The following is a 26448-nucleotide window of genomic DNA, read 5'->3' as shown; positions in this document are numbered from 1 at the left end:
ATCACCCATGTTAGATGGCTCACAAGCATCTATAATTTCAACCCCGGGGTTTCCAATACCCACTTCTGGCCTCTGTGGGCACCTGCATATACATGACATGAATACACAGACACACACATATACACACAAAAAGACAAGAATAAAAATTAAATCAAAATATTCTGTGTGCCTTGGTTTTTCTCTTTGTTTGTTTTTGTTTTAGTTTATTTTGTTTGAAAGACAGGTTTCACTGTGTAGCCTGGCTGGCATGGAGCTCTCTATGTAAACCAGGCTGGCCTCAAACTCACAGAGATGCACATTCTTTCCTGCTTGTGTTCACCCAGTGTTGGGATTTAAGACATGCACCACCACACTCAGTCAATGTGGCTTCTTTTTTAACTTATAAATATATCAGTATATTTCATATATATATATATATATATATATATATATATATATGTATGTATATATAATTTCTACCACATTGGTATGGATAAATCTAATCATTTAAATTGCTGTATAAAATTTCCATCAACAGATATTCTATCACTTTTAAGCCAATCCCTAAATCAGGTAAGGCAGTTTATAAAGCTGGTGAGGTAAGTAAAGTAGTTCAAAGTCCATATACATCTGTACAGAAGGCAGAATTATATGCAATTCTCATGGTACTTATGGATTTCACAGAACCTCTTAATATAGTTACTGATTCTCAATATGCAGAGAGAGTCGTATTACACATTGAGACTGCAGAATTTGTTCCTGATAATACAGAATTAACTTCTCTGTTTTTACAATTACAGGAAACTATCAGAAACAGAAGTAATCCTATATACATTACACATATCAGATCCCATACGGGTCTGCCAGGCCCACTAGCACAAGGCAATGATGAGACTGATCGTTTATTAATTGGAAGTGTGCTAGAAGCCTCAGAATTTCATAAGAAACATCATGTAAATAACAAAGATTTGAAAAAGGACTTCTCTATCACTTGGCAACAAGCCAAGGAAATAGTGAAAAAGTGTCCTACTTGTTCCTTTTATAATCAAACCCCATTGCCAGCAGGTTGTAATCCTAAGGGCATTCGGAGAAATGAGGTTTGGCAGATGGATGTCTTTCACTTTGCAGAGTTTGGAAATTTGAAATATGTGCATCATACTATAGACACATTCTCAGGGTTCCAATGGGCTACTGCTCTTAACTCTGAAAAAGCTGATTCTGTTATTACACACCTGCTAGAGGTGATGGCAGTTATGGGTATACCTGCACAAATAAAAACTGACAATGCTCCAGCATATGTCTCTACAAAACTGGAACAATTTTTCAAATATTATAACATAAAGCATGTTACTGGTATACCACACAATCCTACAGGACAAGCAGTGGTTGAGAGATCTAATAGAACACTTAAGGAGATGTTCAACAAACAAGCTTGGAAGACTAAACCCCCCAAACATAGGTTGCATAATGCTTTATTAACACTAAACTTTCTTAATGCCAATGAAAAAGGACAAACAGCTGCAGAAAGACACTGGACTACAAACAAAACTGCTGAACTCAATCAGCCAGTATACTTCAAAGATGTGCTAACTTCTGAATGGAAACCAGGACATGTGTTACGTTGGGGTCGGGGGTTTTGCATTGGTTTCTACAGGAGAAGAAAAACTTTGGATACCATCAAAGTTGATCAAGATTCAAGTGGAAAAGGAAAAACCTCTCGACGAGGACAAATGACAGGTATTCTACTAAGGTATATCTCATAAACTAAATAGAAACCTCCCAAAAGAAAGGAAAGTGTTTTGCTTTTATCTTCACAGGAAAACTCATCTTCAGAAGGCAAAGGACACTGCATGGGTAGACACTTAAGAAGAAAAGGTAGCTATAACCATCAAACAAAAGGAACGTGCCATATGGTAAACTTTACAGCTGTCTCTCAAAAAACTCTATTTCTCTTTATTTCCTAGTCCCTATTCAATTAAACCAATGCTGGATTTAGAGGTGGATTTGGCTTTCCTCCTCTAAAATCCAAGCATGTTATTTAACTAAGCTTTAGTGTTTCTGTATTGTATCAAGAAGCCAATTGATGTAATACAGAATAAAAGAAGAATTTGGGGACTGTCTTTGTCTTTTCTTGATCTTTCTCTCAAGGTGTACACCCTCTCATAATTGTTATGCTCTCATGTTTGCATTCCCCAGCATGTGTACATACACAAGCAAACATTTCTCTGCTAACTGTTTATGTTTGAGTCCCACACAGCCAATGAAGACCTGCCTGACAGCAATCCCTGGACACCCTGGAAAGAAAATGGGCCACACCTCCTCGACTGCACTGGATCCAACTTGCTCCATTTCAACTGACACTCCCGCCAGAGCTTCGGGTACTGACTTCAATCAAGTTGAGGATTTCAAGCGAGATCTTCAATCAAGTGAATCCCATCTAACATGGTCTGGATACAATTCATTCAAGACTTTCACTATACTAACATTTTCTTTCTACCGGACCCCACATGACTATCATCGTCCCATATCAGCAGGAAGTAACTTGGAGGATGCTACGCCCCCTTTCCCCATTGTTGTCACTTAGGATAGTGAATATACCTAGTTAGGGATAGCTTCCTATTGTTTATGGTTGGGATTGGAAGGAGGTGTTCAGGCTTGGATACCTCTCTCAGATGACTTTAGGGTTTAGTTAACATAGATAGTTAGGATCTGACATAGCAGATTGTTGTATCTTCTTATATTTTACCTTTATGATTATTAATTTTGGATACTTTACACTGTTAAGTTTTAACCCTCTTTTAGACTAAAAGGGGAATTGTAGGGGAAGCTGTAGCCACGCCTTCTTAGGGGCTGGCTACAGGTGTGCCTGACCATGCTTGCGAGGGCGTGGTCAGGGTAACGTAGTGTGACTGCGTTTTCTCTTTCGGTTTCACTTTTGGGCTTGCGTACAGAGTGCTGCCACGCCAGCTGGCTAGGTCGCTCTGTAAGTAAGGCTTTTCCCTATTAAATACCCTTATATTTCTACCTGACTCCATATTGGTAATTTCCCACTATACTCCTGTGCCTGGATTTACACAGGTGTTAGGCAGCCAAACTCAGGTCCTCTTGCCTCTCCCTGCTATTCAATATTCTCTAGAACACTTATTATCTTTTTTTAATTTGTGTTGTCATGTTATAAAATGGACTCAAAAGCAGGATGGAAACAATCACGTAGAGAGGGAAAGTTCTTCACACTTGAATTACTGAAATATTCAAAAGTAATGAGAAACCCAAGGTCAGCCTGTGCCAATGGACTAGATCATAAAGACCTTTCAGTAGAGCCTATACTCTCCATGCATCCTCTTTCTAGCACTGAAACTGGCAAATTTCAACATGCTTCAAATTTCTTTCTAAAAATCTACTCAAGCTCAAGACTATTTTTCAAAGTTCTGTTTTTGCTTTGAATTATGGGGCTGGGTCAATATTTGCATACAAGTCCAAGTGCCTGAGGAGGCCAGAGGCCCAGTATCCTCAGAGCTGGAACTCTAAGAGGTTGTCAGCTGCCTGGTGTGGATAGTGGGAACTGACCTTGTGTACACATAAGAACAGATGTGTTCTTAACTGCTTAGCCATCTATCCAGCCCCATCAAGACTCTATCTGATTTAGATTGGAAAGTTTTTTGTTAGCCTATCAAGGAATGGGCATTGACACTAGCCCCCCTTTATAAATCTAGGGCGATCTGTGCATCTTTTTCAGAAGGCAAACTGCAAAATTATTCAACCATATTCATAATCAGCAAAACTAGAATCTGGAGAAAGAAGTTTGTTCTGCTTGTTGGTAAAGAACAGTTGTCCTTTGGCATCTCCACAGGACAGGATATCTTAAGTATGTAATACAGCATGGTTGACTTATTGGGAATAGCAAACTTTGCGCCAACACAGCGATGTTCCACATTATTCCCCAATTCTTCTGGGTCCAGAAGAGGTCATCCACCAAAGAACTTAAACATTCCAAACAAGGTGGGACTTAGACAGTGTTGGAAGGGGCTCTATCACCCTGCTCACAGCCAAAATAGACCAGAATCACAGCAGGTGCAATGTGGAAGCCAACACCCAAAGCTTGGACGCCTTTCTTACAAAGCTGACCTCATCTGAGAATCACCAGAAATACAAGGTACAATTTACAGATGCAAATGGAAAATAAATGTGTGTGTTTTATGAGTCTTCTACATGAAGAGGTGCCCTAGGGTCATTCCTGAACATTTCATTTCCAAGAAAGTGATGCCATCATCAAAGAGTCAAGAGCATTGGCGTTAGACGCTTATAGATGTCACAGCCACAACCCTGGTTCCATTTAATCCATACATGATAGTCACATAAAAATAGGAAGTCACCCCGTATTCCTCAGAGTAGTTGAACAACACAAACTGGACTGTAAGAATAAGAAGAAAAGTTGGATGTGTAGGAAGATGAGAATGGGTATGGGAGGAATTGGGGGTGAATATGATCAAACCATCTTACATGAAATTCTCAAAGAATTGAAAAAAATATTATTTAAAAGTGAAATTATCTAGCCATCACCATTATGTCACTGGGGGAATATACTGCATGTGAGTTAACTTCGGTGACCAGCCAAAGCTCTTCCTGAAGTTACTCATGGAGGCTTAAACTTTAAACCAAGACGTTAAAGGGGCTTTTGACCAAATCAAACCACGGGTACTCACTGTTTGTTCCAAACATTATATTGAGCATTTTTCTTCCCTCCAGAAAAGACATAATTCCAGGCGGGTACCAATAAGTATGTTAGATAGAAATAATTGGTATTACTAGAAAAACAAGCAAAGAAAGCAAAGCTCTTACATTTTCCAGCAATGTAAATAAATAGGAAAACTCTTCAAGTTGAAGCAGCTGACTTTTTTTTTTAAGCAGAGCCATGCTTGCAGCTCAGATTGACCCTCAACACATGGCCTTCTGCCTCAGTTTCCTACCTGCTGGAATTATATGCACTGTGCTACCACACCTGTCTTATTACTTATTACATTTACTGCCTTGTATTAAAAAATGAAGAGCAAGGGATGGAGATGTAGCTCAGTGGTTAAGAGCACTTGCTGCTCTGGTAGAAGATCAGAGTTCAGTTCCTAACACCCATAGTGGATTGCTCACAACCACCTGTAACTCCAGCTCCAGAGGACCTAGTGCCCTCTTTTGGCCTCCAAGGGCACTGCACTTACATGCACATAACCACTCACATACACACATAATTAAAAATAAATATAAATATTTAAAGAAATAAAAGAAAGATAGAAACTACTGAAAAGATAAAGTCCATAAAGTACCTCATTTTTAGATGATTAAATTTCAAGAGTGTTAAAGAAGACATGTGCTAATGAGCCCATTTCCCAAGTGATGCCAGACAACTAGTCTGTGTGGCTGCAATAAAGAGCTCCATAAACATATTTCCTCATTCTCTGTATTGTTGATCCAACAGTAAATCATCTTGCAGCCAACCTGATGCAATAGCATAACAGAGGTGTGTAGAGTAGAACTAAAGAATGTTCCAGAAACATTGAGTCACCCCTTCCAAAATGGAGAGAAAGTCCATCACATTTCATAGCTGCCATCCAGAACACATTGTGCTGGCTATTTGTTAAATCCCAGCCTCATTGGGTCATATTTATTTGACTATTTGACTATTGTAGTATGATTAAAAATCCAAAGGCACAAGATATGAGCATATTTGACCACTTTTAAAAGTTAATTTCAAAGTTGCCAAACTATCAACCTTGAATTTCTCAGTCTAAAGATTAGGTCCAGTTCAGACATCAGCTGAACTGAATTAATTATTGGACATCTGTGGCCAAATCTCCAACATCTCTCTGTCCATCTTCTTCGTCTATAAAATAAATGAGTCAGTATTCACCACGCTTTCAGATAGAATTCTCTAAGGATAAGCAAAATCTTCTAAAGAAAAATACATGAAGACTCAGGTGTGGTGGTGCACACTTGTAATCTCAGCACTTGGGAGGCTGAGATAGGAGTGTCAGGAGTCAGAGCCCAGCCTGAACTATGTAGTAAAACCACAAGGAAGAAAAGAAGGGAGAAATGGAGAGGGAGGAGAGAGCAAGGAAGGAAGAGAGGGAGGGAGGGAGGGAGAGAGGGAGGGAGGGAGGGAGGGAGGGGGAGGGAGGGAGGGAGGGAGGGAGGGAGGGAGGGAAATGAGAGTACCATTCAGATCCAAATAATATCTACTGAGATACCTGCTCTATGCTATTTACTCACTTATGTATTTTGCTTATATCTTTCATTTAATCTTCATAATCACTTCATATTGTACATACTTATTGGATCCATTCTTAAGATACAACATAAAGGACCAGAAAATCTGTTTAATTTTTCTCCTCGGCTGCTACAACCAAACATAGGCAGACCTAGAATTTAAATTCTAATTTGTCTTTCTTTTCAACTTCTTGCTTTCATTTACAGCTTTGTATATTCAGGAGGTTGTGATCATTTTAAGGTTTCCCCACAGAATGAAAAGTCTAGGAACCACTAACAATCAGAACTGTGTGAGTCTGAGCCAGGCATGGAGTGCTTCCTGCCCAAGGTCAAGGTGCAGCAGCACTGTGAACTTTCTGGGGAGGCAGATATAGGCTATGAAGGAGAAAACCCTGGATTTCTTTCTGAAAGCAGTGAAGACCCTCCTGTTGTCTCAAGATCAAAGAAGACTGGAGGGGCTGGGCAGATGGCTCCATGGCTAGGGAGATGGCTCCAGGGCTAGGGAGATGGCTCTAGGACTGGGGACATAGCTCCAGTGCTGAGGAGATAGCTCCAGGGCTGGGGAGATGGCTCTAGAACTGGGGAGATGGCTCCAGGACTGGGGAGATGGCTCCAGAACTGGGGAGATGGCTCCAGGACTGGGGAGATGGCTCCTGAACTGGGGAGATGGCTCCAGGGCTGGGGAGATGGCTCCTTGGGTAAGAGCATTTGCTGAGCAAGCATGAAGACCTGAATTCAAATCCCTGGCAACCACATAAAAGCCAAACATGGCTGCATGTGCCTGTAACTGCAGCATTGTGGAGGAGGAAACGGGGGTGTCTTGGGCTTGGGGCTGTCAGGCTAGCTCCAGGTTCAGTGAGAGACTCTGTCTCAAGGGAATGAGGTGAGGAGTGTAGAGCAGGACACCTGAGATCACACATCCAAACACACACATGCACATACGTCATACACTTTAAACACACACACACATACAGAGACTTAATAGATGTAAATGAAAATTTAACTTTTAGAAGTGAGGGGAACACTTAAATTCCTGAGATGTACACATAATTTTGAGATAATATCCAGCAGGGGGCAAGCTTCTTAACTGGTAGAAATTGTACAGCCCACTATCCTTTGCAATGTATTTATAGCTGCCCCATGACTAAGAAGTCAACATTTGATCTGTTCTTTCCAAAATGGGTTTTTAAAAATTCAAAAGGAAAAAGAGTAGGAGCCCAGTGAACATCTTCTGCAGCTGCTTGTACACAGTGCATCCTGAAAGAATAACTGACAGGCCAGAGACACCTGCTTTTAATGAGTGATATTCGAAGGGTGGGGACTGTGAGAAGGGGGCGTGGCTGCTCTTGTGACCTACACACACGCACACACACACAAAAAAAAAAAACAGAGATGATATAGAGGTTGAGGGAGGGAAAGTGACTCAGTGAAAGTGTTTTCTCAGTAGCTATCCGATGGTTAAATTTCTCAGAGAACCATGAAAATCAGTAGCCAAAGAACAGGCCAGGTACCCTAATGCCTGGCTTTCTGGTGGTCCCAAGTACTTTTCAACCTCTAGAAGCCTATGGGAAATGGGAAATGGTTAATTTAATGGTTGAGACCCACTGAAACCAGAGTTACCATAAAAATGCTATATACCATCCACACTCTTTTATTCCAAAAAGTTCTGATACTCAAAAGGTTCTTTGTGAATCTCATTTGATAGCAATCCTGAGCTGACCTAAATTCTTCTAGTAGCATTATCTGGCCTAGATTTAATCAAGGTGTCACAGGGTGCTGCTTCAAGCCCCTAAGGGTAGGTAATTTATCAATATTAGTATATGTGCCCTGGCTACAGTGTTTTTCTAGCCTCCAAATATATTTCTAGGAGAATAATAACTTAATGCAACTAATTTCTTAACATTAATGTTTTGTGATACTACAATTTTAAGATACCCACACTATAACAAAAAGAAAAAATGATAGGCAGTAAGAAAAAAAAAACACAGTTTCTAGATTCAGAATTATAATATGTCCAAGAAGATTATTCTTAGGTGGAATTTTATTTCCAAATATATTTTGGGAGAACAGCCACCAACCATCCTTTCTTTCAGATGTATGTCTTGAAAAGTCACTTGTGTGTCTATCCTTGCCTTCACCTTGATTTTGAGTTCATCAATGTGTATTCCATGTTATCTATGCCAGGAGTGTCCCAGAATTCTCCTGTTTTCATCTTTGAAGTTTTAAAATCCCACATCAGGCCCAGTGTCTCATATTCTTGCTGCCAGTAGATCTGGATGTAGAATTCTCAGCTACTTCTCCAGCACCATGTTTGCCTGCAAGCTCCCCACCATGATAATAGTGAACTAAACCTCTGAAACTGTAGGCAAGCCCCAAATTAAATGCTTTATGTTATGAGTTACTGTGGTCATGGTGTCTCTTCACAGCAATAGAACACTGACTAAGAGATATGTTTTCATAAAACTTTTTGAAGCTTAACATTGGTATTTTTGTTTTTATTTTACATGTATGGGTATTTTGCCTGCATGTACACCTTTCTACCACTTGTGTGCCTGGTGCCTGTGGAGGTCAGAAGGCATTGGAGCCCCTGGAACTGGTGTTATAGATATTGTGAGCTAGGACTTGAACCTGTGTCATCTGGATAAGCAGATAGTGCTCTTAACCACTGAGCCATTTCTCTAGTCTAACTTTGGCATTTCTTACATAAAATTCAAAACGAAGGAGGATATTCCCACATGTTGAGAAAACTGCTAAACTCTAGAAACAATAACCACCTTGGGTCATTCATTACACTAAGACTTTTTATTCTTATTTTTCAGCTACATGACCTACATAGCTCCTTAGGAACCACTAATTCTCTAATAGGTTCATTCACACCCCATTGCTTTGGTGAAAATACATTCACTTGCATCATTTAAAAGTGAACATTATTCTGTCAATGTATATTTACTGTCTGAATAAGTTCTCTATTCCACAAATTAAATTGCCAGTAAGTTCATTTGATTATGGAAATGAACGGTTGTTTTTAATCAATTAATTTTGGGTAATTCTCAAATAACTTAAAAGATTTATTTATTTATTATATATATAGTGTTCCCTCTGCCTGTCTGCCTGCAGGCCAGAAGAGGGCACCAGATCTCGTTACAGATGGTTGTGAGCCATCATGTGGTTGCTGGGGATTGACTCAAGACTTCTGGAAGAGTAGCCAATGCTCTTGACCTCCGAGCTATCTCTCCAGTCTCTCTCAAATAATTTTAACAACTGTTTATTAGAGAGAATTGATGTACAATAAAACACCCACAACATCTTAATTATACTTCCATATCAATGTGATGATCATATCTCTTATCACCCAACTTGATAAGGGACATTCCCACCACCCCAGAAAGTTTCAAGAGAATGCTTTCTTGAGTATCCAAACCCTAACCTATGACAGAAAGGCAAGCACTTCTACCATGGGGTTCTTATTAGTCTATGGCTGGAAAATGGAGCTGAAACTATTGTTTGCTGCTTAAAGCTGAAAGAATAGCATTAAGAACCGTAATTATCTCTGCTGCCTGTATGTGCTGAGTATGATTTAGTCCTGACTGGTGTGTGACAATGAAAGATGACGACTCTGAGCTTGGGTCACTTGGCAATTCAATAATGGTTATAATTAAACCAAACATAGACTTGTGGATTCTTGATTTGTATTCTTTGAATGAATTTCCTTTATATGAGTAATAGTAACTTCTATTACTTAGACAACTTAGACAGTTGTTTTGCTCTAACTACAGTCCATGTGCACTGATAGCTGAAGTCAGAGCTCTATTTGGGGGTGTATCTCTACATATTTGGGGGCCAGTTCTTTAATGAGGTTCACATAGTCATTTTTCTCTGCACAGGCCCTGCACTCTTCCCCCCAGCTGTGCAGGATCTGCTTCAATTCTGCATCTCTCATCTTCCATAGGTCCACCGATGCCAAGTCCAATTTCTTCTCTAAATGTCAAAAAAGAGCACATAATTGAACAAAACAAAAATCTCACCAAACTCTTAGAAGGGCATATGGTACTGACTCCATTCTCCTTCAGACTCCAATTCCCTTTTCATGGGGATCAAGACATACCCAAAGAAAATTCGGCATCACCAGTCAGCCCTCTATATCCTTGGGTTCTATGTCTTTGAGTGCTACCCATCATAGACAAAGAAAGGGAAATACTGAATCTATGTTGAGCATATACAGAGATTTTCTTGTCATTATCCCCTAAACAATACAGTATAACAACTATGTGCTAGCTAAGATGGCTTGTGGGGGGAGGCACTTGCTTCCAAGCCCAAGGACCTAAGTTCAATCCCCAGTGATCCACACAATGGAAAGAGGGAACTTACTCCCACAGATTGTTCCCTGACCTTCACATGTGTGCTGTGGCACACATGCACTTACACATATAGACATGCACAGGAGTTCAAGCACACACATGCATATGCACACAAACACACAAAAGATGTAATGGAAACCTATTTACATAACATTTGCATTATATGGTGTAATGTTAGTAATGTGCCTGGAGTCTATGTAAATGCTATGCCATTTTATATTAGGAACTTGAGGCCCTGGGGATTTTGTTATCCACCACTGTATAAAGCTACTAGTACAGTTTGCATTCTGACTATCCTCCTAAAGGGTTATGTGGGCTTCAAAACAAGGGCCTGGAAGTTTTCAAAACAAGTCTGCATTCCTGGAACAAATTTAATTGTTTAATTGCTTCTCCAAAGGTTGAAACAACAGAAATTTATAAATAAAAGCCAGTGTCTTTGGCATGGCCTTTGTTGTGGCTAACTAACAGAGACATAGGACATAGTCCAGTTTTAAGAGAAAATACACCTTCAATAAGGTATGTGTTATGGAGTCTTCGTAACAGTGTGAGGAAATCAGAGCTGGAGAGGTGTCCCTCCAATTAAAAGCATACTCTGCTCTTGCAGAGGGACCAAGTTCAAGTCCCAAAACCCACGGCAGGCACTTCATAACCACCTGAAACTCCAACTCCAGGGGGTCTGACAATAAACTGAAAGCAATTTATAATTATTGATACATTCAAGAGAAATTGTTGGAGAAAAATAACTTCAAGTAAATGTCAGCAGTTTCTTTGATATTTTTCTAGGGAAAAAGTTTAAAAGGCATTAAGTTTAAAAGGGGGAATGCCACAATACTCTGAAAAGTACAAGAAAGAGGTCGATACAGAAAGTAAAATTAGTTGATGGCTTCCCGAGGTTCTCTAATGGCCAGTGTTCTCAGGTATAAATAAATATTAGTTTTCTCTATAATATCCTGTACTTTTTCTAATATTTAAGGAGCCCTGTGAGGTAAATCCATTCATTGTAAGTGCAAGTCTTCGCAAATAAATTTGTTTTATGAAATACTCAGCACACAGCTGTCCCTTCTGTGACCATGTTTTATACGGACTCGGGGCTTCCTGCCTCTATCCTACTCCTTTGAAGTCAATAAAAAGGTACGCTTACCCATAATAACTACCCTGGAAAGCAAGGCCTGTGCTTGGCAAACATGAACGAGGTTGTCTTTGGTGTCTTTCAACTTTAAACCTGTTTCATGTTTGCTGTGCAGCTATGGGACATGCGCACATTGCACAGCTGTGGTGGGAAATGAGTCTAAATGATACAGAGCTGGATGCTAATTACCTAGGTCATTTACAGTAAGTGTGTGTGTGTGTGTGTGTGTGTGTGCAAGAGAGAGAGAGAGAGAGAGAGAGAGAGAGAGAGAGAGAGAGAGAGAGAGAGAGACAAATTAGGCAGAAGAAAGTGTCTCTATCAGTGGAATTTCGGGTATTAAGGATAGCTGAGGGAACAATTTTCCCATCCTTCAATCACACTGACTCCATCTACAACACAAAAGGCTGGCCCAGATACAATCCTTCAGTATAAGAATAGATTTAACCATATGAAATTTATAAGGCCAAGGATAGAGTTTTTAAATAGGACATCACCTTCCTTTCCTGGCTGTTTATTTTAGGCATCCCTGATGAGCTGTGTCATCATGCAAAACCTGGTTTGATGAAACTAGCCCAGTTCCTAAAAGTAGAAGTTGGAAGAAGGATAAACACACCCAGAATGAAAATGCAGTCACATTACAACTTCAAAGCCCTCCTGCCATTGAACACATTGACTCATGTCTTCACAGTCCACCATACGTGGCTCCTTTATTCATTTTCAGGAATTTCCCAGACACACATATATGATATTGGGTTATTATTAGTTTATTTATTTCCCTTCCTTTACAGGAGCTCAGCTGACACAAAAGCACCATTCACCAACTCAGCAACCTGTCAGTGAGTGGAGAATTCCTTCCCTCTAATGCTGGCTTTTTAGATAGCATGGCCCAGTGTTTCAAAGCTCAACGACACATGGAAAAGTCTCTCGTACCATAGTTTAGCTTACAAATCTGGCTGTTCATCTTCTTCAGCCTCTCACAGATCTTCACTATGGGTACGTGCACGCTCAAGGGACGTGTGACTTCACCTAGGATCTTGGTGGCTGAATCTTTGCTGGCTCCTAGATAATAACACTGAAAGGGGAATGACAGGCAATACAGGGCTGGTGAGATGATTGGGATGGCAAAGATGCCTACCACCAACAACCTTAGCTTGACCCCTGAGACCCACATGGTAGAAAGAGAGAACAGACTCTAGCAAGTTATTCTCTGACCTCTATATACATGCCACACATATGCATGTAAAATAAACAAATGAAATGTAACTAGAAAGACTTAGTATTCCCAACAATGAATAAAAGTAAGAAAAACAGTATAAGCAAGGGAGAATGAGACAGGGTGGTGGTGCACACATTTAATCCCAGCATTCAGGAGACAGAGGCAGGTGGATTCTCTGTGAGTTTGAGGCCAGCCTAGTCCACAGAGCTAATTCCAGAACATTTTGGGCTGTTACACAGAAAAACCCTGTCTTGAAACACCAAAGAAAAAAAGGGGGAAAGAGAGAGGGGTTAGCTTTGTTTTCATAGTCCAGCTGTTAAATTTTAACCCTGACTGGCTGAGGCATTCCAGTCTTGTCATCAGACTAATTAGATATGCCTGAAGATTCCCATGATGGTTGAAGACTGGTGAGAACTCACACTTAGTGCTTGCTCTCACAGGCACTGCTTGCTCTCCCTTCTTCAAAGGGATTAGCTTATTTACTTCTCACAGTGATCCCGAGTGCTATTGTTATCCCCATATTGTACCCAAGACAGCAGAAGGTTACCCAGCCCAAAAGTAGAAAAGACAGAATTATACAGTCCAGAATTTTAGCTGTCACATATATCACCATGTCTGTAACTTTCATCATACTGCCTTTCTAGTTACCTGACTTAAAATGTTACATATAAAAATATAAAGTCAGGTGGTGGTGGTGCACACGTTTAACCCCAGCACTCAGGAGGCAAAGGCAGAGGCAAGTGAATCTCTGAGTTAAAGGCCAGCCTGGTCTACAGAGCAAGTTACAGGACATCCAGGTCTACACAGAGAAACCCTGTCTCAAAAAAGCAGGCATATGTATGTATGTATGTGTGTGTATGTATGTATGTGTGTGTGTGTGTGTGTATGTATGTATGTATGTATGTATGTATGTATGTATGTATGCATGCATGCATGTATATGTATGGCTGAGGCCTGGCTCAACATTTAAGAGTTCATACTGCTCTTCCAAAAGACTTGAGCTGGATTCCCAACATCTACCCATTCCAGGCAGCTTACAATATCCTGTCTTCATCTGGAAGGGATCCAACACCACCTTTTGGCCTCTTCAGGTACCTGCATTCACACATGCACAAACCCCTACACAGAATCACACACATATACACATATAAAAATAAGCCTTTCTTGTGTTCATACATATATAAATGTTAGTCACAAATAAAAGACAAGAGTTTGGCAATGTGTCAGTCAGTAGTGTACATTAGCATGGCCACTTTAGGCAAAAAAGAACTGGTCTGGTACCTGAGGTATAGCACTGTAGCAAAACACATACTTAGCATGAACAAGGTTGTATGTTCAATACCAAGATGGGAAAAATGATTTGATCTAAAATTGTCTTTATTGATATAGAAGTACTGAAACAAGCCATACATTAAATTCAGGAAATACAATCTAAAAAAGAAAACATAAAATCCTGAATCATTACATGTGACTAATACTGAGATAATTTATGGGTTTGACTAAGTGTCTTAGTAACAAATGAAAAAGCCTTGCAATAGTAAATTCTCATCAGGAAAAGCTTTACAATCCAGTTTAAGAAAATGTAAAATTACTTGTCTGTGATTTACTTAGAAAGGAAAACTGGTTTACTCTCAATAAGAATCCACAGTGAATGGGGAAAAGAAATAAAATGGAAAGGACATGACTTCTCCTAGGTGTGGTGGAAGAGAAAGTTTATTGTAGATAAAAGGGAGAGGATAGCCAGAGGCAGAGACCTCTGGAAGAGTCCACAGTGGACATCACCCTGAGCTATATGAGGACCCTGTAACAAGTAGGGACTGAAGGATGCTGGAATACTTGGTGGCTGGGTCCACTTTGATTTGTTAAATAGGCATCTCAGCCATTTGTCCCAGGATTCAAGACTTAACACATAGGATTATGTTTCCCAGAAGATTGATTTCTGCTTGCCATCTACAGTGAGCATGTTTGAGTTAGGCATTGAAGAAGGAAGACCCCAACTCCAAGTGGAAAGGGAAATTATTGGTAGTTTTGTTTTTGTTTTGTTTTGTTTTTTGAAACACACCAGAGAAATGAAATTTACCATACCAGGTGGCTTTCTTTTCCTTTGGCATCCAAGCAAAAGCTGGCCAACTCTTCCTCTATGGTGTCCACAGAAAAGTCTACTCCTCTGGTGAGCAAGGAGTTGTAGAATCGGTTTAAGAACGCTTTACATACTAGAAGGAAGAGAGACTTAGGTCTATTACACAATTCTACCTCTACCACATCCAGGACTGTGACCCACCCACCAAGTGAGAAAAATATAGGTAGGATTCAGGATTGGAGAGGTGGCTCAGTAATTAAGAGCACTTGTGGCTCTTACAAAGGATCCATGACCAGTTCCCAGCACCTACAGCTTACACCCATGTGTAACTTCAGTTCTAGGGATCTGATGCCCTCTTTTGGACGACATTAGGCATACATGTGGTACAAATAAATACATTCAGGCAAACACTTACATGCATAAAATAAAAATAAAATTTAAAATATATAGGTATGATTCAATGCATTATGGCCATGGATTCAAACCCTTTACATTCTTTGGGGGTCTGTTACTAAAGCCATGATTGCAGTAGACAGAATCCACCAATCAGTCTTTGGAACCAAGTTCCACCTAAAATGAAAACCTTCATACAAACTTTGGCAGACCCTAAAAGACAAGATAGATTTTTGTATAGGATATGGTCTTGGGGATAACTTTGCTTCAGGAACAGAGAAAAATCTGAATAACTATAATGCCTTAAATTAAGCTCCTTAGCATGCACAAGTATTTATGTTCTATCACCATGAGTCTGAGATTGGTAGAATCCTAATCTGATATTTTAAAACCATACTTTAAATATACCAATAGTTAAATCCTAACTTGAAGAACTTTATTCAGTCCCAATTGCCTTGAGCTGTGAGAGATGGGACTCAGTTCAGGCACCACCATGAGCAACCACCACGTTAACATTTGTCAGGACTGGCAGGTGCTGGCTCTGATGCAAGTATTGCATGTATTTTAAGTCATTCAAGTTTCACAACAAAGCTCTGGTGTAGATACTTCATTGCCCTCTTTACCGATAGAGAGACTGAGCCAAAGAGACCTCAGCTAACTTGATGGGCAAGTGGTAGAGAGGATAGTGGCCCAGAGTGGCCCCTGGCCATGTTCTCCCTGATGTGGGAGGAAGATTAATCTTTTCTTCTATGGGTTTTTGTCAGGGCTTTTGTCATGATAAGGAGTGATGTCACTAAGGTGCATATATCCTCTCTCCTGACCGTCTGGAAATCCAATGACCATTGGTTGGCGTTTTCTTTATCTTTATTATCTCTTTCCCATCTTATCCTTTCATCTCTCTGTGATTCATTCTCAGCCATCTTTTTTCCCTCTACTGATAAGAGTCTCATGTATCCTGGACTGGCCCAAAATCCCTATTAGCTTAATTTTTGATCTTCCTGCTCCATGCCCTAAGAGCTGGGATTACAGGTGAAGACTACCATATTATGCAACACGGAGGGTCAAACCCAGAGTTTCATATAAGCAAGGCAAGCACTCTACAAACTGATCGACATCCACAGTCTGTCTCTGAGATCTTGTAATACGCTCTTCCTTTTTCTCACTGCTATCTAATCTGCTGTTGGTCTCATCAGCTTTGGTTAGTTTAGTTGGCTCTTTTCCAAAAAGCCTCCTGCTCTATATTTATATTATCAGCCCCTTAACTTCTTTAAATGCATATATATATATATATATATAAACCAATTTAATGATTGATAATAACTAAACCTGAAATCTTTTCAAGTAGACTACTTCTGTTGCTAGTCTCAACTGGCCATGACCTATGATACCTTTCTTGCCAAACATCCTGAATGAAAATGTAATTGGGAAGTCACTCACAGCACCCAGTCAACTTCACAGCCATAAGGTTAAACACCACACTCTAGAGTGTACCGTACTGCAAAACAAGGATACGTGGCAGATTGGGTGTATTGAATGCATCTTAATTTAATGATATTTTCAATTTATGATGGGGCTGTAACCTCATTGTAAGTTAAAGACTAACACAAACATGTGTACATGTGCAAACATGCACACACATGCACACTTTTTGTATTGGTTCTGTTGCTCTGAAGAATTCTAAATAATGTGTAATTCAAGTAGAAACAGTGAGGAAATCTCTTGGTACAGTCATGCATCTCTTAATGATGGGGATGCATTGCTTCTGAGATGTGTTGCTAGGTGACTTTATTGTAGGAACATCAAAGAGGGTACTTACAGATGCTGTAACCTGCTACACACCTAGGTTATAATATACAGCTCATTGCTCCTGGGCTACATGATTGGCAGGTATATTCAACCTTTTAATACTATGACACTACACTGTTATCTACAAAGTTTATGCTCAAGAACCATGTAATGGAGTTACAAGAACACACACACACAGACACACACACACACACACACACACACACACACACACAATCTTACAATGTTTTGTGATTTTTCTGTTGAACTACAGTCACAAGGTGATCATGCCTGTGTGTAGAACATGTTACCATACTGAGTGCTGTAAGTAAGTTTCATTCAATTTTGGGTACATAAACATAAGAAAGGTGCAATAAAAACAGAATACTAATAATCAGGGCTGGAACAATGGTTCAGAGGTAAAGGGCACTTGCTGCTCCTCCAGAGGACCCAAGTTCACTTCCCAGCACCCATGTCAGGTGGCTCACAATTGCCTGAAACTCCAGTTTCAGGGGATCAGGTGCCCTCTTCTGGCCTCTGAATGTTTCTGCACATATGCAGAAAAGAGATTTCAAAATAAAATGGTATGCCTGAACATGGATCTTACTATGAATGGAGCCTGTAGAACTAGAAGCTGGGGGGAGGGGGGCAGGAAGGAGTGAACCAACACAAAGGTCAAGAGCATTAATACACATTGAGGTAGACACTACAGGCACAGAACACTTAAGCTACATGACATTTCTGAAAAAAAATAGTTTTCTTTCTTTCGTGATAAATGAACCTTGGCTTATTATAAGATTTCCACCATAAAAATTCTTTAATTTTTAAAACACTATTTAATTGTTTTGTTATGACCCTTAGTTTGAAACACAAACATTGCACTATGTCTTCCTACTTGAAATCTCTGTTCTTTAAGTTCTTAAATTATTTCTTACTTTTTCAATTTGTTTGTTAAAAACTAAGACACAGAAGCATGTGTTAGCCAATGCCTTCTTGGGGTCTGTTTATTTCAGAATCAACACAAATGATTAAAAACAGGTGAGTCCATCTGACAGAGGGCTGATATCCAAAATATACAAAGAACTCAAGAAGCTAGTCTCCAAAATACCAAACAATCCAATTAAAAAGTGGGGTACAGAAGCTTCTCAGTTTCAGGAGGTCCCATTTATTAATTGCAGACCTCAATGTCTGTGCTACTGGCGTAATGTTCAGGAAGCAGTCTTCTGCGCCAATTTGTTCAAGGATAATTCCCACTTTCTCTTCTAGAAGATTCAGTGTGGCTGGATTTATGGTGAGATCTTTGATCCATTTGCACTTAAGTTTTGTGCATGGTGACAGGTATGGATCTATCTGCAATCTTCTGCATGTCCGAATCCAATTGTGCCAGCACCATTTGTTGAAGATGCTATCTTTTTTCCATTGTATAGATTTAGCACCTTTGTCAAAAATAAGGTGTTCGTAGGTGTGTGGGTTAATATCAGGGTTTTCAATTCGATTCCATTGGTCTATCTGTCTATTTTTGTGCCAATACCAAGCTGTTTTCAGAACTATGGCTCTATAGTAGAGCTTGAAGTCAGGGATGGTGATGCCTCCAGAAGATCCTTTATTGTAAAGAGTTGTTTTGGCTATCCTGGGTTTTTTGTTTTTCCATATAAAGTTGAGTATTGTTCTTTCAATGTCTGTGAAAAACTGTGTTGGGATTTTGATGGGGATTGCGTTGAATCTGTAGATTGCTTTTGGCAGGATTGCCATTTTTACTATGTTAATTCTACCTATCCAAGAGCATGGGAGATCTTTCCATTTTCTGGTATCTTCTTTAATTTCTTTCTTTAAAGTCTCAAAGTTCTTATTGTACAGGTCTTTCACTTTTTTGGTTAGTGTTACCCCCAGATATTTTATGTTGCTTGTGGATATTGTGAAAGGTGATGTTTCCCTGATTTCTTTCTCATTGGATTTATCATCTGTATATAGTAGGGCTACTGATTTTTTTGAGTTAATTTTGTATCCTGCTACCTTGCTGAAGGTGTTTATCAGCTGTAGGAATTCCCTGGTAGAGTTTTTCGGGTCACTGCAAATAGTGAAAGTTTGACTTCTTCCTTTCCAATTTGAATGGGAAGTGGCATGAACTCCTGAGCTAATTGGGAGCATGAAGGTAGGGGAGAGGGAGCTACCACAATAAGATCAGGAGAAGAGGAGTAGAGGAGAGGAAATGGAGGAGCAGAAATATTGAGTCGGGGGAAGAATAGAGGAGAGAGAGCAGGATGAGAGATACCATATTAGAGGGAGCCACTATAGGTCCGAGAAGAGATCTGGAACTAGGGAGATCTCCAGAGACCTACAAGGATGACATGTTCTGACAATCCAGGCAATGGTGGAGATGATAACCTAAAAGCCCTTCCCCTAAAATGAGATTGATGACTACACTTTATGCCATCCTAGAGCCCTCATCCAGTGGCTGATGGAAGCAGAGACAGACATCCACAGATATACACTGAGCTGAAATCTGGAATTTAGTTGAAGAGAGGGAGGAATGAAGATCGGAAGGGGTCTGTACCATGTTGGAGAAACCCACAAAAACAGTTGGCCTGAACAAGGGGGAGCACATCGACCCCAGATGCTGTCTGGAAGGCCAGTACAAAACTGATCCAGACCCCTGAACAAGGATGTCAATAAGGAGGCCTCTGCAATCCAGGAACCCTCTGGTAGTGGATTAATATTTTTCCCTGGTGTAAGAAGGGACTTTGAGAGCCCATCCCATGTGAAGGGATACACTCTGGCCCTGGACACATGGTGAAGGGCCCAGGCCCAGCACAGGAAGATTTGGTGGACTTTGCAGAGCCCCCGTTGAGGGCCCTACCCTGCCTGGGGAGTGGAGGGTGGATGGGGTGGGGGGTAGGTTGGGGGTGGGGGAGGAGAGATGGGGGTGAGAGGAGGGAAAGGGAGAAGGGACTTACATGTGAAACAAGCTTGTTCCCTAACTTGAACTAATAAAAAAAAATTTTTTTAAAGTGGGGTACAGAACTAAATAGACAATTCTCAATAGAGGAATCTAAAATGGCTAAAAGACACATAAGAAAGTGTTTAACATCCTTAGCCATCAGGGAAATGCAAATCAAAACAACTCTGAGATACCATCTTACTCCATACTGTCAAAATGGCTAAAATCAAAAACACCAATGACAGTTTATGCTGGAGAGGAAGTGGAAAAAGGGGAACACTCCTCCACGGCTGGTGGGAGTACCAACTTGTACAGCCACTTTGGAAATCAGTAGGGGGACTCCGCAAGAAAATGGGAAATAGGGCTGGAGAGATGGCTCAGAGGTTAAGAGTGCCGACTGCTCTTCTAGAGGTCCTGAGTTCAATTCCCAGCAACCACATGGTGGCTCACAACCATCCATTATGAGATCTGGTGCCCTCTTCTGGTGTGCAGATATACACGAAGCAGAATATTGTATACATAATAAATAAATAAATAAATAAATAAATAAATAAATAAATCCTTTAAAAAATAATTCTTTAAAAAAAAAAAGAAAATGGGAATCAGTCTACCACAAGATCCAGCAATTCCACTCCTAGGCATATACCCAAAAAAAAGCACATTCATACAACAAAAGACATCTGTTCAACGATGTTCATAGCAGCACTATTTGTAATAGCCAGAAACTGGAAGCAGCCTAGATGCCCCTCAACTGAAGAATGGATACAGAAAATGTGGTACATTTACACAATGGAGTACTACTCAGCAGAAAAAAAATGGAATCTTGAAATTTGCAGGAAAATGGATGGAACTCAAAGAAACCATTCTGAGCAAGGTAACTCAATCACAAAAAGACAAACATGATATGTACTCACTCATATGTGGATTTTAGACATAGAGTAAGGGATTACCATCCTACAATCCACACTGCCAGAGAAACTAGTAAACAAGGAGGACCCTAAAAGAGACAAACATTGTCCCCTGGAGAAGGGGAAAGGGTCACGATCCCCTGAGCAAATTGAGAGCATGGGAAGAGGGAGGAGGGAGCTATGAGAATGAGAAGGGAAGAAGAGGAAAGATGCAGAGGTCATGAGGGATCAGAAAGGTTGAGTCAGGTGTAGATTAGAAGAAAGGATATGTGATAGGTAGGGTTTTAGTTGGGGGAGGGTGGCAGGGGAGGACCGGAGGGAGAAGGGAACTGGGATTGTCATGTAATTCAATCTTGTTTCTAATTCAAAGGAAAAAAAAGAAAAAAAGAAAAACAATTGTGATGGGGAATGTACTGTGTATGTTTATCTTATTGATTATTGAATAAAGTACTTGTTTGGCCAATGAGACAGCAAGTTAGATGCGACTAAGAGTTAAAGAGGATTCTGGGAAATGTAGTAGAGAAATGGTGATCCAGGCAGGAAGTGACATAGCAAGGTGACTCATATTTAAGCAAGGAGAAACAGGACGTGTCCCCCTTTTCCCCCTCTGCTCCTCCTCCAGCGGTGCAATGTGATCCACCAGCAAGGGAGGGTGCCATTGGAAGGCATCCTCTATAAGATAAGTCTTATAAAATATATAGATTTATGATAATTGAGACTGAGCTAACAGATGACAATCCTAGTCATTGGCCAAGCAGCATTGTACCTAATACAAGTCTCTTTGTGCATTAATTGAGGCCCTAACTCAGGCGGGCAGCTGGCATAGAGCGCACACGTGGTGGTGGGGCTCGGCAGCTTATGGCCAAAAGATTTATCTTAACACAGGTGAGTCAACATCACTGAGTGATAGAAAATGTTCATAAGTTCATAGAAGCATTTTTGTATACATGGTCCATTGCTGGCTGAAATGTTGATATGCAGCACATCATTATATCTGGGAACTGGGATATTATTTAGAATGGTACATAAATGTATAATTCATCATATTCAGAAATGAGACCACAGAGAAAATGGAGATGGAGAAAGTATAGGCCTGGGTATCATCTTCATGAAACGCCAATGTTTAGAAGTTGAGAATTTAAGACAGAATCAGAAAAGCACTCTTAGGAACAGTCAGTAAGGCATAACAAGAAAAAGGACCAGTGTTCTCCCTAAAGGCAAATGATGAAAGTACATCTAACTGATCGACAATGTTACAAGCCACTGATAAGAGTGGAAAATGGCTCCTGACATATCAGATTAATTATTACACACATTAAGTCTACAAAGAAGACAGCTGCTGTCATGATCTTGCTGTCAGTGAGAAAGAATTCATCAAAGTCTTTAAGCAACTGCCCACATCTTCCTACAAGCGAGATCCATTTTTGCAAAGTCTCATATCTCTTCCTCAACATAACCTTGTATGATTTCCTTTTTGTTTGTTTGTTTTTTTGTTTTTCGAGACAGGGTTTCTCTGTGTAGCTTTGGAGCCTATCCTGGCACTCGCTCTGGAGACCAGGCTGACCTCGAACTCACAGAGCTCTGCCTGCCTCTGCCTCCTGAGTGCTGGGATTAAAGACGTATGCCACCAACACCCGGCAACCTTATATGATTTCTTAACCTCAGCTTACTTCTGTCAAGGTACCATTTACCCAAAAGAGGAAAAGATAAACATTTGGTTCACCCAAACATGCATGAAATTTTGCCATAGCACATTTATATCTTTTTATTCAATAATCTGCCTATTGTGTGTCATAAAAGATTTTGAAAACCATGAGAGACATCGTCTAGAGAGACTTTTTTAAAAGTATAGTTGCATGGTGGACAGTAAAATGATTTCTGAATCCTCTGAGAAACATACTATATACCATGGGAAAAGAAAGCAAGAGACACTACCTGGAGGGAACTGGGAAACCAATGAAAAACTTTTTTAAACCAAGGAGCAATGTGACAACCCTCCTAGGAGACTAGCAATGGGGCAAGCGCAGGATAGAAGGACACTAGAGTAGTAGAAAGTAAAAACAGTGAAGGTCTGCAGAAAGGCAGAGAACCCAGTGGAAGGGAGATTCAATAGACAAGCAATTGGTTGGCAGAAAGAAGGAAAAAGAAATATGGAACAAACCAGTTAATTCTGCTGACTTTGCAGAATAGGAATAAGCTCCTAAGGAATAAAAAAGTGGGGAGGATTACTTTTTAACTATGTTGAGTTTTTGAAATGCTAGCCATTCCATAATCACCCATTGGACAATATGTCTGGACCTGTGGGAAGAAAATATCTTGGATATAGAGATGTAGGATTTACTAGATGGTCAGGTAGATTAGTTCTTATTGCACTGTATGTAACTGATAATAAATATGGACAGAGGGCACAACACTAAAAAATTCCAACATTTAAGTCATGGCTAGGCCAAGCATGGTGGTATATGACCTTAATTCCAGCACTTGGGAGGCAGAGACAGGCAGATGTCTGAGTTTGAAGCCAGCTTGTTCTGCATAGTGAGTTTCAAGCCATCCAAGGCTACATAGTGAGACCCTGTGTCGAAAGAAATAAAGAAGGAAAGGAGGGAGGGAGGGAGGGAGGGAGGGGGAGGGAGGCGAGCTATGGCCAGAGAATTAGAAGCGCATGAAGAAATTTGAAAAACATTTGCAGTGACAGAAGGCAAAGACAAAAGAAATAGCAGTGTCAAGGTCATCAAGGCAAGAGTTTCTGAAAGGAAAAAAAATTAACAATGGTGGCAGATGCCACAGAGAAACACAAATTTAATCCTTGAATTTACATGAGGTTATTCTCTAATAACCTCAGCACAGATAACTGAAGCTAGTAACTTAAGGCTTGTGTTTGTTATCGTGATATCAAATGGTTACCTTTCTTTTACTCATACTGCAGGGTTCTCTTTGTTTATTAAAGTAGTTTCATAATCAACAATCTATACCAATTTCAAAATAGTTTAAGTTCCATAATAAAATTCTTTTTTTTTTTTTTTTGGCAGGGTTTCACTGTGAAACAGTCCTGGCTGTCCCAGAATTCACTCTGTAGACCAGGCTGGCCTCTAATTCACAGAGATCTACCTGCCCCTGCCTCCCAAGCACTGGGATTAAAGGCATGCACCACCATTGCTTAGCTAATAAAATCCTTTTCATGATTTCTGGAAATGCTTGTTTTCTCAGAAAACCTCAAATTACCTAAGCCCAAGACTCACAAACTAAACTATCTACAGGAACTGGATAAGCAAAATGAATAAGAAAGGCAATTTGAAAAAAAATCTCCCAAACCAAAACACATCAATAGGTTTAAAATGGCCCATGACCCTATGTCTTACCACTGCTATATTATATGAAATATAATACATATACTGTACTATTATATGCAGTATAATACAGTATTTTAATCTTATACACTGACAAGAAATTAAGTGACTAATAAAAAAAGGCTCACAAGGGCTGGTGAGATGGCTTCAGTTGGCTAGAGCTGTTTGCCAAGTCTGATGGCCTGAGTTTGAGTCCCAGGACCCACACTGTAAACGGACAGAAAGGATTCTGTTCTCAGACATCCTTGAATACACTGTGGCATTTGTGCCAGACAGTCAAAATAAAAAGACTAATAAGAAGTAATAGGACCTGATGTAGAGCCTAGCTCTTGTTCCATGATAATTCCTGCCTATGTGAATATGTAGCCTCCTACCAAGCAAATAAGACACATTGGTGAGTTAGGCAGACATGCAAGCTAATAATCACAATAGACTGTAGTAAATTAGAAAAGGGGACAGGCTTCCACATTAATCCAGATGTCCTGTCTCTTCTGATATATTTTCAGACCAAAACTACAAAAGTAATTGTGGAGGACTCATCGAATCCATAGTACATGCCACACAAATGAGGCTTAAATGTGTTGGGAAATATGAGATCTCAAAAAATACATGTATTTATTTACTTATCTATTTATTGGTTTATTGTGTGAGTCAGCACACCACTGCTAGGTCAGGGGACAAGTTTCAAGAGTCATTTTTCTCCTTTCCTCAAATGGGGTTTGGAGACACCAAACTGTAGGTTCTAGGGACCAAACTGAGAGTTTTTTCAGGCTTGGGAACAATCATCTTTAGCTGCTAAGTCATCTGCTTGCCCAGAATGACATCTTTAACTGAAATTATAACTGTAAAACAAGTATCTAGCTACAGAATTTTAAAATAACACAAAACCTATTTTAAAATTTCTAGAGAAGGATTTGATAATTGCTGACAGAAAGCCAGACTCCGATTATTAAGACTTAATTATGTCAATCTTGTGAGTCTACATTGGTTTAGTAAGCCCACTCTCAAGATCAGAAGATACACATTCATTTCAATAAAACCAGGATTTAAGAGCTACATGGTCCCAAAGGAAGGGACTAGCAAAACTCTCATCTTGGCTCTTGCTAACAGTCCTCTAAAAAGTATGCTGTTTTTGCAAAACCTAGGTAGTACAATACCCTCAAAGTCGGGGGTGAGGGGCGGTGGTGGAATGGATAAAGGTGTTCTGATCGCCAAGTCCTTAGAAGGAAAAAAGAAAAAAGAATCTCTATTTTACACTTCTTAAAGGAATTAATGTGCTCCTTTGTGTTAAAAAAAGAAAACAAACCAATATCCAGCTGTAAGTTTTAGCCAACACTAACTTTGTCTTTGATTTCAGCAACCCTGGCAAATTGGCATGTTTTATTTTCCTTCTGGGAATGACAAATTATTTTGAACCTCAAAACATGTCTTACGGGCCGAGAGGCAACTCTCCCTGGTTAGGAGCAACAGAATCAAGTTGGCAGCGAGATCTAATACGAATCATAACCCACTCCTTTTCCGGCACCAGCTTAACGACAGCAAAAAGCAGAACGTATCCTCAAGTGTCACTGGGCCCAAATCAAGCTTTTGCTCAGGTTGAGAAAGGCAGGGGTGAAAATTACTGACTGGGCCGCATTTCTTGGGTGAGATGTTATTTACAGCTTGGGCCGGGAGAAAATGCTTTGGTAACAGCTGGGCTGAGCGTGGTGTCGCCGCCACGCAAGCAGGTCACACACGGCTCACCTTCACAGTCAGCCTCCAACTGCGTATCGGTATCCTGGTCCTGCGCCTGCACTAGGTTCGAGATCCAAAGCAGGGCGCAAAAGGTCACTAGGATAGCTGGGCTAGTGCACCGCATGCTGAGCCTGAGACCGGGAACTACCTCTGTCAACCACACTACTGTCGCCGGACTACTGCCGCCGGAGACAATCTCACGGGGTGGATAAGAGGCAGGAAACAAGTGACGCAATTCCGCCAAGAGCTTCCACTGGCTCTCATGAACCGACCTCGGGAGAGGAAGGAGCAAATGAGCCTCTTCCGGTCATTTCCGGTTTGCGCGT

The 26448-nt window shown here is 40.3% G+C and overlaps 1 protein-coding gene across 1 annotated transcript; it reads right to left on the bottom strand.

Moving 5' to 3' along the window:
* Positions 1-9906: 9906 nt before the first annotated feature.
* Positions 9907-26404, bottom strand: Cdnf (cerebral dopamine neurotrophic factor). Its single transcript, XM_027405208.2, has 4 exons — positions 26132-26404; positions 15023-15150; positions 12652-12793; positions 9907-10212 (listed from the first exon to the last, which is right to left on the bottom strand). The coding sequence occupies exons 1-4, from the start codon at positions 26244-26246 to the stop codon at positions 10034-10036; spliced, it is 564 nt and encodes a 187-aa protein (XP_027261009.1). The 5' UTR covers positions 26247-26404; the 3' UTR covers positions 9907-10033.
* Between the last annotated feature and the right edge of the window lie 44 nt (positions 26405-26448).

Source organism: Cricetulus griseus, chromosome 3 (genome assembly GCF_003668045.3).
Source record: "Cricetulus griseus strain 17A/GY chromosome 3, alternate assembly CriGri-PICRH-1.0, whole genome shotgun sequence".
Lineage (NCBI taxonomy): Eukaryota > Metazoa > Chordata > Mammalia > Rodentia > Cricetidae > Cricetulus > Cricetulus griseus.
This window is presented reverse-complemented; position numbering and strand designations above follow the sequence as displayed.

What these genes read in the sequence shown, in the direction of transcription:
- Cdnf (XM_027405208.2), bottom strand. Translation starts at nt 26,246, where the DNA reads ATGCGGTGCACTAGCCCAGCTATCCTAGTGACCTTTTGCGCCCTGCTT. An exon ending in GTTGGAGGCTGACTGTGAAG is followed by an intron (nt 15,151 to 26,131) that starts GTGAGCCGTGTG and finishes TCTTCCTTCTAG; the next exon opens with TATGTAAAGCGTTCTTAAAC. An exon ending in GATTTGTAAGCTAAACTATG is followed by an intron (nt 10,213 to 12,651) that starts GTACGAGAGACT and finishes TTTGACATTTAG; the next exon opens with AGAAGAAATTGGACTTGGCA.